General features: G+C 39.7%; 1 protein-coding gene across 1 annotated transcript; it reads right to left on the bottom strand.

The window, feature by feature from the left end:
- Nucleotides 1-4,038: 4,038 nt before the first annotated feature.
- FRG1 (FSHD region gene 1) lies at nucleotides 4,039-11,201 on the bottom strand. The gene is made up of 9 exons (XM_075752094.1): nucleotides 11,041-11,201; nucleotides 10,642-10,709; nucleotides 8,735-8,857; nucleotides 7,731-7,788; nucleotides 7,444-7,558; nucleotides 7,030-7,134; nucleotides 6,208-6,299; nucleotides 5,050-5,160; nucleotides 4,039-4,155 (listed from the first exon to the last, which is right to left on the bottom strand). The coding sequence occupies exons 1-9, from the start codon at nucleotides 11,100-11,102 to the stop codon at nucleotides 4,119-4,121; spliced, it is 771 nt and encodes a 256-aa protein (XP_075608209.1). The 5' UTR covers nucleotides 11,103-11,201; the 3' UTR covers nucleotides 4,039-4,118.
- Nucleotides 11,202-11,651: the final 450 nt, after the last annotated feature.

Genomic DNA, 11,651 nt, shown 5'->3' with positions numbered 1-11,651 from the left:
CTGATAGCCAATACTTCATGTCTACCCTGCTGCTGATACTCATCTATCCAGTACTGTATTACCACTGCCCAGATCTGTTCCTTCCTCCAGAAGTAGAGGCTGCACAAATTACCCCTTTTCTCTCCATTTCAGTTAAAGCTCTTTGTGCTAACACTACTGCCAAGACATAGTATCACCAAGAAGACTCCCTGAATACCTCCAACAGGAAAATATCCCAATGGACTCCTTATAGCAACAGTTCAATGCACATATTGAACTTTAATGTTTTGCCATACCTTTGATTTCCTTTTCCTGGGACTAAAATCCCAGTGAATTCCCAAGTCCTCTGCCTCTGTATTATCTCAGGACACATTTTTTTAGCAAGAATCTAGTGTATCATTAGTCCCAACACAGAAGGCAACTCTTGTGCTACTACAGCATTCCTATTCCCTGCAGGGCTGCTGGTCCCTTGCCCAATCCAGTACTTCCTCTTCTGCCTGGGACAGTCTCATTTCATCTGCTCTGACATTTCTTTTTGCTTCATTTATTCCTAGCTCTGTAACAAACATGCCTCTCAGTTCTATTTTTCCCTTACTATCACTTATAGTTACTTTTGGTGCCTACACCTTGCATTCTCCTATTTACAGTGATAAATATGAAATGGAAAATTCCTTTCCACAGGTAATTCTCAGGCTCTTCTTCAGATTCCAAGTACTCCTTTCAGTACCTTTCCACCAGCCTAGCAGATTTCTGCTTCCAGCTGCATCTGTGTCTGAGTAATCATTTTTATGACTTCTACCAGACAGGATTTTATTTAAACACTATATTCTTGAAAGGAAAACCAGATGCTGTAACATCAGTCTACTTCATTCACTTCACTTGTATTTAAGATTCACAGTGATTGTGGATCAATGACACCTGCAATCAACTGCTCGATAAATAATTATTACTCTGGCCCGCAGCCTGCTCCTTGTGGTGCAGTAGGCCACTTCCAGGTCCACAATGTTGCTATGGTTGTGCATCAGCTTACTTACATTTCTGGGGAGGGACATATAGCATGGTACCTGCAACCAGAACTACGCAATGAGCTCTAACACCCAGTCCTAAACTAAACTGAGGAGCTCTGGGGAAAAGTTAATTACATTTTTTTCTGCGATGGCACAACCCACAGCTATGCTGCACTTTCATCTAAGAATTCCTCAGACTCTGGCCAGGAACACTTGCCAACAATCATTTATTTCTTTCTAGCTTTTAGCCTCCCTGCAAATTCATGCTCACACTTCTGTCAGACCTCCTGAGCATGCACAATGCATCTTTCCCAACAATACAGGAACTCAAAATATGGCCTTTACTCACTGTGGAAAAGACAGTATAGCCCTCCTTTTTACAAAAATTGAGTCACAGAGCATATGGATGTACACCATGATTCAAAAGCCTCCGAGCTACACATGCAATGTTTCATCTGCTTGACCACTTCTGCTATTGGCAAAAAGCTAGCCACACACCTACATGGTGCTCTCTGATTGACAGGGTGTCTATTTTTATTTAAGAGCAATCAGGTTATATAGAGAGTTCCCTGGAAAAGCCAACTATTCTCTCTCAAGACCACTAAGAGCCAAGGAGCTTTCTCTCTGGACTACATCATTGTACAGCCTGCCTCCCAGGGCTTAAGCTATATGGCAAATAGCTTACCCTTGTAATTTATATACCTTTCATTTTTCTTGGAGTCATTCCCTTAATACAAGCCAAATATTCACCAGTGATACAGTTAATAGGATTTTATAACTGGGTTATTGATATATGATGGAATTTTAATACAATTCTGGAGATACCTGAAAAAATTAGAATCAAAAGGTCAGTTCTGCTAAAACATTTGCAAAAAGAAACTGTAATTAATGCAGAGTCTCACTACACAGTGATACTGGTAGCAATTGCTTCCTTTGAAACAATGTGTACTTCACAGAAAGTGATAGGAAATAAAGATAACTTTCAGTCATTCCTCCTATGTGGTAAGCTTAAAGAGTAAACTCAAAGTTTTGTACTAGAACTAGAAATAAGATGTGCGAAAACTTTAAAATGAAGCTGTTGAACTTGATACCGGTAAAGAGGTCAAGCATTTGATCAGTTTACATGACCATCTGCTAATATTGCATTTTGGTTAACAATATTTCCTGAAATACAATAATCAGATAACTAATAGGTATAGGGGAAAAGACAATTCTCTAGAATATTTTTTAAGTTCAAAAAGCCCCGGCTACTGAGGAGTCTTCTGTACCTCTGAAAACTGAGGGGAAAATTCCCATTTGATAATTTAATTTACTATTTCTTTTTCATTCAGCTTTTATGTAACTTCTCACCATTCTGACTTCTATCAGCATTAAAATACAAAATCTTATGGATCATCTGGAATGATAGGAAGGTCTCCAAGGGTCTGTCCATACAATAAAGTGACAAGCACAACTGTCCCAATATAGTTGTAACAAACCAGGTCCCCACAGGGGACATTTGGATTTCTCATTTAGTATCTCAACACAAAAAGCTAAAGTGGGAAGAAAAGGTACTCATTCCAAAATAGATATCCATACAAGGAACTAGTCAGTGTGCCTATTGTAAAATAGGAATTAGGTGAATAGAAGGTTTAACAGGTATAAAACAAGTAACTTCTACTGCCTTAGAGGAAAAAACTTCCTGTGGCAAAAATCTCTGTATTCAGTGGGACAGAGCTGGGTGTAGAAAACTTAAAAATGCCATCAGAGAAAGGTTTGGATTTTTGTTTGCTTTTCTGGAAACAAATGAGTGTCTAAAAAAAAAAAATCCCTCTGTTACATCATGAATGTGCCCAGCCCATGGAAATCATCTTCTTTTGGTTCCATAAAATCTGTGTGGGCTATATCCATATTTTTCTAAACTCTTCGAAAAATAAATGCCTTTATTGCTAATCTCAGCTAGCCTTCCCTAAGCAGCTGTAATTTGTTTTCATGCTGAAAAGTCAACAGAGGGTTTAAACAATTATCGTGTAATTATATTTGTGTTTCTTCCTCAGGATCAACTGCCTATGAAATTAGACCAATATAAGTCACGGTTACTGACTAGACTTTATTGGTCTGTTCTTGTGCTCTTTTAAGACACATCATTATCTTGTGGGAGCTTAGTTTTGTACTACGTGTGCAGTTCAAATTGACAGCTAGGATAAGCTCCATAGAGACAATTCATATTACCAGAAAAATCCTCAACATTCTTACCAAGTAATCTTTATGACGCAGATTTCAGAAGCTGTGGAGACAGTAAGCAATTGTTCTGACTGAGGTAGTTCCTATGGAGATGTTGTTACTGAAAAGCTTCTTGGTAATCAGAGGAGACAGGTGTAACCATATTTTGATACTAGGAATGCATACTATACTATGACTTTAAAAAGAGTCCCTGCTGTTGTATTAAACAAATTAAAGTCCACGCCGTAGAGAAACCATGAAGTTTGCAAGATCAATTTGTCCCTCTTGTAAAATAAGCGGTCTGCTAACACAGAAGAGCTGTCCCCTTTTCTTATGAAGCACTTGCATTTTCATTTGTAACAGGGTTCTTGTGACTTGTCAACACTTTTTCCAGCATATGGATTATGCCACTTATCAACTTGAACAGTGGGTCTGTTTTGAACATTGTTTTATGAAGCCTGAATATTCTGGCCCAGTCCTCACCTGATGTGGTGTAGAATGGCTCCACAGATCTCCTACTCAGAACCTGGTAGGATGGTGTTCTAAGACATGCATTTTGAATTATTTCTTCTTGTTCAATACAGTTACATATTTCTTACTTTTGAATCTCATCATCATTCTCTTCTGCCCTGTCTCTAAGTTCAGGTTCCTTTCATCAACCTTGGAAGATTCAGTGGGTCAATTTCTTTGCCATTAAATAATTATCTCACTATTTCAATAGCATGTAGTTTTAGAGTAAACTTAATGGTCTTCATTAACGAAAGATGACATTAGTTTGATGCTTAATTATAGCTCTCAGGTAATCCTTTAAAAATAATGTAATAAAAACAACAGCAAAACACCTTCAATAAAAAAAACAATTACAAAACATTTTACTCTTCAATTTGACTCTATCATCAAAGATGCGGAAGAAAATGGACCAGTTCGTTGTCACTTGCAGTATCTATCCGCTTTCACTTTTGCTCTCCTGTATGGAAAAAGAAATGAAACAAGATTTAGATTAAGACCAAATATGGTGATACCTGGGTGTTTTATCTGCCTCAAAGCGTTAAGGAAGCATTGAAAGCAATTTTTCTTAAACTTTACTTCAAAGCACATATAAAAGCCTAACAACACTGTGGATTTGTTAATTAACTTTGTTGTCTTAAGGAGCTAGAACTGCAATGTTTAAAGTTAACCTTGTCTTTCCCTTCAAATCATCATGAATTGTGTTTCGTCCACTCTGAAGAATGGAGTTCAGATTCAGTGTGATTTGAAACCGACACTCAAGCTGCGATGGCCCAGGAGTGTTCTCGCATGACTTGCGATTATCAGAAATAGTCTTCTGTCCTCCACCCACTGAATTAATGCAAATATTTATAATGCATACCAATATAAAATATTTTAAAAATTTGAGACAGTTTCCATAGTCTCAGCTCAGGGGGAAGTAAAAAAAAATTATTCCCACTATATAACATGAAGACTGTTCTTAATAAATGCTATTTTGCTTTAAAATGCAGTTTTCCCCTCTCCAAATTGTTCCGGTGCCACAGGTATTGAAAATGTTAAAAGTTGCCTTAATTTTTGTGATTAATCCCTGAACTCCTCTGTACTAAACAAACTGAACAACCTTGTTAAAGATTTCCAAAAGAATGAATTTCTGGGTAAATCCAAACCTGCAAACCTCAGCTAAAGAAGTGAAAATTCAAAACAACAAAAAAAAAAAAGCCAACCCCAGAACTCAGGCAGAACACTGACCAGAGAGGAAATGCTTAACACCTCACCCCCCTGAAATCCAGCTCTCTTTTGTATCCCAGGTTTACTGTATTTCCATCTCCCAGTAGTTTTTAAATCAGTACATTATTTCTTGTACTTTAAGTACCTGTCAAGCAGCATTTCATGAAAAGTGCCTTCTTTCCTGGCTTTTCTAAGGGCTTTTGTATCTTCTTTGCTTATTTTAAGCTTTTTGTCTTGAAAACTTTGGAATTTCTTTCTGCAAGGAGGGAAAAAATGTAAAAAAGTGTAACTTTTTTCAAGTTTTGTGTTTCAATAAAACAACAGCTGTGATAAGAATCTTAACATCTATTATGCAGTAGACCACTGGCCTAATAAAATCCAGCAAACTATCACAGTATCAAATATTGTACTAAGACTTCTGTAGGTGAAAACTATTCAGGGTTGGGTTTTTTTTGGCAGTCTAAGTGGGAATGAGCCCTTATGTGATTAGCATAACATGGTTACAAGTTCTAAGGAGTTCCCTTTCTCCAACTACTAGCATGACAAGTCGGAGAGCGGGAGTGTATTAGATGTAGGCGGCAAGGTGCTGCTAGCAGGGGAGCTGCAGGGGTGGCCTCTGTGAGAAAAGAGCAGGGGCTGCCCTGTGCTGGACATAGCTGGCTCCACAACGGACCCACCACAGGACACAGAAAAGCTGGTGGCACCTCTGTGAAAACAGATTTAGGAAAGCACAAAACGCCACACAGGCAGAGAAGAGGAGGGGAAAAAAAAATGGTGCAAAAATAGCAGTGTGAACATCAAGGACAGAGAAGGAGAGGGAGGAGGTGCTTCAGGTGCTGCAGCAGACATTCCCTTCCAGCCTGTGGAGAGGACCATGCCAGAGCAGGGGAAAAGTGGGAAAGGACAGAAGTGGCAGAGAGAAACCACTATGTATGGACTCATAGCCCCATCTTGGTTGGAGGAGCAGGTAGACGAGTCTGGTGCAAAGCTGAGCTTGGGAGATGGCGAAGGAAAGGCGTTTTTAATTTTTGTCTTTCTTTCTTGCTACTCAAGTGTACTTTAATGGGCAATAAATTTAATTAATTTTCCACAAGTTGAGTCTGTTTTGTCTGTGATGGTGACTGGTATGCAATCTCCCCATCTGTCTCTACCCATGAGCTTTCTCATCCTGTTTTCTTCCCTTGATCTGCTGAGAGGAATGCAAGTGAAAGGCTGGGTGGGAGTTTGGCCCTTCCACCAAAGGCAGCCCAAAAGAGACGTGAAAAAAGGTACTTGAGTATGTTAACAGCTCTGAACTACGTACACATAATTGATTTCACACTGTTTAACATTTCCTTTGTCTTCTTGTGGAACATCATCTTTCTTCTTAGCTTCTCTTTCAGCACAAGTACGAATCTAGTCATTGAGAAAAAAAAACACCACAAAACAAAACAGAAAACACCTGTACTTTTAAAACCAGAACTTCCAGGTTAAAGATGACAACATATCCTTCATAACAGAATGAGAGTCACAGTGACTTAAGTTCGCAGCTTTCAAACTGGTTAGTTCACAACTGGAGAAAACTGCAACAAAAGGAAGAGCTGCCTGAAGTATGGAAAGCACCCATACTTCTCAAAGAAGCACCACTACAAGTCTCAGTTTTAGCAAGGGTAAAATGCTTTTTTAGGAGACTGACTTAAAAATATTATTGCTCTGACTAGTAGACACCTAACTCTATTTGGAGGCACACATATTTTCCACATCTGGATAAAGTCAAGATAGTCTTTTTGCATTCTCATAAACATCTCTCCTTCAGCATCATTCTGGTAACCCCTTCTTTGTCCCTGCTTCAGTCATAGTTCTTATCTTCTGTACCAAGCTGTTCAGAACTATCTGGAATATCACATAGACTGTCTTGGCCTCCAATGTCTTGCCCTTCTGTAGTGGTAAAATATCTTCCTATCTCTACTGGAAGTATCTCAGTTTATGCAGCCCTGGAGCTCATTTAGTTTTCTTGTGGCCAAATCACTTGACGGCTTACAGAAAACGATTGTAACTGTATTAACAGTAAATTGTAGCACACAGACACCTGTGTTGTTTGAATATCCATGCCAATCTTGTATTAACTGTAGAAGTTATAGATTACCTTTATCATTTCTTCTTCCCCTGCAGTCTTGCTTTTGGCTTCTATGTCTCCCTCTTCATTACATCTAATAAAGCGGCTATTTGCTGCTAGTAACGCCATTTTCTTCTGCAGAAATAACATCACATATTGTTAGTATAAAGAGTTTTTATATAATTCTTGATTCATAAAATTTATCCTCTACAATACACAAAAAAACTCTGTAAACACATTTTATTCTTTTATATATGGACACTTCAATAGCTAGCCAACAGACTTGCTGGCTCCTTCATTCTTAAGGTGCTGATAGCTGCCAAACTGCAATAACTTGAAGTATTTTAAGAACTTCCAATTATATTAAATGCATTGCAGTTGGGAAAACAGAAGATTAAAAGTCAAATGCTAGGAACATCAAATGAACTATTCCAAACAGCTTACGTCTTGGAAGACAGGTTCCCATTGCTCTCTTGATCCTATTGCATCCGAACGTCCAATAACAAGTCCATCTGAATTGATACCAAGGTATTTGCCATAACCAGACTTCAGAGCAATCCTCAAAAAGAAGATGCAGGGAAAAAAAAAAAAATGAATGGTTCACACAATTCACAATATCACAAACACATTATTAATAGACAATGTATTTCAAGAGAACATTAAAACATATATTCACACCAGAAACAAAAGATAACAGGTATCAAAACTTGTAACATTGTTACAGTAATTACCTCGTATCAGACAACTTTACTGCTGTAAACTGTTCAGGAGGACTAGGGCCTTCATCATCTGAGGAACGAATTTTCCATCAGTTAGGTATGAAGTATTAAACATGCACTATTGTAGCCTGTTAATGCTGCAGTTTCAAAAAGAATTAAACACTGGCCACTGCTAAATACTTTGGAAAGCTACAGTACTTTATTTCTTTAAAAATTCCTTTTTTGAATATTCACTTTTAAAAAAGCAATGCAGGTACTCAATTATGTTTGTACACTTAGAGTGCTTAAAATAACACACAAAATAAAGGCAATTCTTGCGTAAAGAAATTCCAGTTGAGAATGTTTTTTAATTCTCCAGGTGGCTTTGAAAACCTTAATCTCCTTGTAATGTTATTTTTTCCGTAACAAAATGTATTACGGTTCAGCTACACAACTCAGTATCTTGAAAGCTACTAGCCTCTCCATCCCTCGAACCCAAAATGGGAAAATATTGCCTTCATTGCTTTGATCTTCACCCTGGAGGTGACAACACTGTCAGGGTTCTGGAAGAGTCCTTGTCTGACTGATGGCTCTCAAATTCAAAGCAAGGACAAGCTAATGATCCCACCACATCGGCAGCCCACTTGTGCAGCAACAAAACAATTATATTAAGACGAGGATGCAGCAATAAGCCTTGAAACTCATCTGCCTTGAGTTTCACTCTTCAACTGACACCATAAAGACTTTATAGGATTTAATAAAAATTATAGTGCTTTTCATCCAGTAAGTGGTATGGCCTTTAACAGGTGATCATCTCCAATGCAGTTCAATTTATTGTACACATAAACCAGCAAGAAACTAGCTAAGTAAAACTGATTGGTAGTCATTAGGTTTAAGTCATCTGGATGCTACAGCTAGGATTATTGCATTTTTTGTAATAAACTGCTTTTAGCTGTAAAACTGTGTGCCTTAAAGTGATGCTACTTTTATGCCTTTCATTACTAAAACTGCTTATTTCCAAACTTCCTGAAACAAACCTTTATGTGGTGCTCCAAGCGTAAACAAGCCATTGTCGAGGGCGTGGATGTAAGCTCCTTTATCCATTTCTATAGCTATAGTTCCTGTAATTTCACCGAAATTACTGACAGCCCACCAGTTTCCTAAAATACAAAACCATGACATTTAATAGAGTAATTACAACTTCTGATTACATTAATTCAAGAGATGACATTTCTGTGCAATCTCTGAGATTTGAAGCTCTAAAGATACAACTGCTATTGCCATGTCAAGATCTTTGTGCATTATTTTATAGTACAGAGCCAATTTAATGGTGTTGCTGCTGAATCAGGAAATCCTGCTGTTCTACCTGCCCTGCCATCCCTACTTACAGGCTCCTGCACTTCATCCCTTCTTTGTGTTAGTCCATGGAGCAAGGTAATCCGTTCAGCTGACGCAGTCAAGATACACCTTGCAAGGAAGGTATTTTTTTTTATCTCTGGAACAGCCTCCTGCAGTTTTGGGGTCATATCCAGTTACTAGATTCTCCAACAAAACAGAAACAGATAAACTATCTCATCTTGCTGTTAAATTACTTCGTGTGAGCTGTAATCCTTAGACTTCAGTTGTTCAAGCCAATCTGTGTTTGAATCCCACAGAATTCTACCAAAGTTAAAGGTAGCCCTACCCACGTGGATCAATTAGAATTATGACATTTACATTTTTTAAACAGTAAAATTTTCTTCCGGTATACTATCTTACAAATATTTCCCACCTCATTAAGATAACTATTTAATTAACCTGAATATGATGTCTTCTTTCCCACATGTTAAATTTGGCAAGTCAATCCCTCCTGAGCAGAAATAATCTTCCCCTACCTTTATACAACATATGGAACTAATTGTCTCATCCTATACAGTCAGGGCTTGCCGATCAATGTATGAATTTTCCAAATCTCTCCCACTTTTTTGAAGTCTGGATAAACCAAAGAATGTAGAACACCTGTAACATTCTTCTAGTCTAAGACACAACAGCCCATTTCCTCATATATCGTAACTTGTTTTAACACAGGAACAAGGATGACTTCCCCTTGTGCTGCTTTAGCTTATCCTACATACACATAATTAAAAAAAATTACATTTATCCTGTCATGTGCGCTGTGCTACAGTATACATCTGTGTTTCTCATGACTTTGTGATTCTTTAGCAGTTTTTGTTTGTGAAGTAAACTGTAATCAAACAAGGACACGACAGCCCCAAAGAACAAGTCTGTCAAGTTATTGCTCATGGCCACACACACTTCAATCCTTCTATTTTACAAAAAAGGAAAAAATGAAGTTCTATTTTGTTACTGGTTAATGTTTGTGTCTTCAGTTTCAATTAACATTATAAATTTGCTACTGTTAACACATCACAGCAGTCAATCAAGTATGTCAAATTAAAAATAAACATACAAACTAACCAAGACACTTGCTTTTGAAATGATTGAAGGTTTGCGTGAACTAAAGAACACAGTCAGAAAGTAACTAGCAGCAGAGTAAGAACAGAAAGCACAAGTGATCCAAACACTAATTTTGAAAGTAAGTTATTTACACAGCAATGTACTCATTAAATAACGGCATCACAGTGCTAAAAAGTCACTCCTCCTGAAGCAAATACCATTGAGGAGGAAAAAAAAAAAAAAAAAGAGATCCAAGCTGATCAGTAGCTTGAGATTATATAAGAACATACTTTAACTAAAAAGATAAGTGGAAAATCCATCCTGTTGGTGTCAGAAGTTCCATATGGAGTCTAGGGAGATCCCAACATACACATAACATGTTGTGAGAAATAGTTATAAATCTCTACAGGGACTGCACTTTGTTTAAAAAGTCCTGTAACACTCTCTTTAGCTTCTACTATCCCCTACAGTTCCCACAGGGTCCCATAATTCCTGGAAAGCAGCTCACCGACAATATCGAGCTGCTCTACCGCATCCTCTTCCCTTTTCCTTTTCTTCTCCTTGTGCTTTTTCTTGCTGCAAAGGAAGATACAAAGAAATAAGAACGCGCCTCCGACCCGACCCTTCCACAGCCAGCTCTCTTACACAGCCTCGCTCCCAAACCCTACAGGAGCGGGTCACTGACACCAGCCGAGAGCAAGGGGCTGACAACCGGGGCTGGTCGGCGTGCCCAACCATACCCGCAGCCGGAGGGACGGGACGGCCGGGCCTCAACCCAGCCCAGCCTCCGACGCGACTCCAACGCAGCGGGGGGAGCCAGGCCGGAGTTCCCAGGCTCAGGCACCGCCGACCTGGCAACACGGCGGCTGCCGCAGCGGTCGGTAGCGGCGGGCAGCCGGCTCCTCACCTTTTCTCTTTCGCCCCTTTGAGGACGAGCTTGGTGGATTTAACGCAGGAATACTCCGCCATGTCGGCTCACGGCAAACACGGAAAGGCACACCCAGATACGCCTCGCCGAGCGGACGGAAGCCCCGGAGCGACAATCTTCCCTCCCGCCCTCGTCCCGCTATTTCCTGAGCATGCGCACACTGCCCGCCTGCGGGGCGGGCAGACGCTGCCCGAGCGCATGCGCTGTGGGTGATGGTGAGCGTCTCTTTTGGCTTCCCTCGTAGCAGGTAGTGGGCCCCAGACACAGAGTTTGAGGGGAAAAATAAAACAAGAAAAGTTTAAAATTATATTTAAGAGCGTGTCCCCCTGTACCCTCCCCTTCTAAGTCTGGCTGTGCTCCACCGGTTGCTCCAGCATAGGACTGCAGACCCCTAGTGCTAAGGAATGAAGAGCCTACAGCTTCTGCTCTGGCATGTGGTAGCAACCTGTTCATGTATGCATTTAAAAACATCTAATGGACGCACAGCAGAGGCCTTGGGCTTGTGCCCTCTGCCAAAGGCAGCAGGCCTTGCCTGCATGGCTAAGTGGAGGTGGTGATGGCGGTGTTACTCGAGGGCTGGGCGCCAGGCC

This window comes from Balearica regulorum, chromosome 4, assembly GCF_011004875.1.
Source record: "Balearica regulorum gibbericeps isolate bBalReg1 chromosome 4, bBalReg1.pri, whole genome shotgun sequence".
Lineage (NCBI taxonomy): Eukaryota > Metazoa > Chordata > Aves > Gruiformes > Gruidae > Balearica > Balearica regulorum.
Note: the sequence above shows the minus strand (reverse complement) of the source record. Positions and strands in the feature narration are given on the sequence as shown.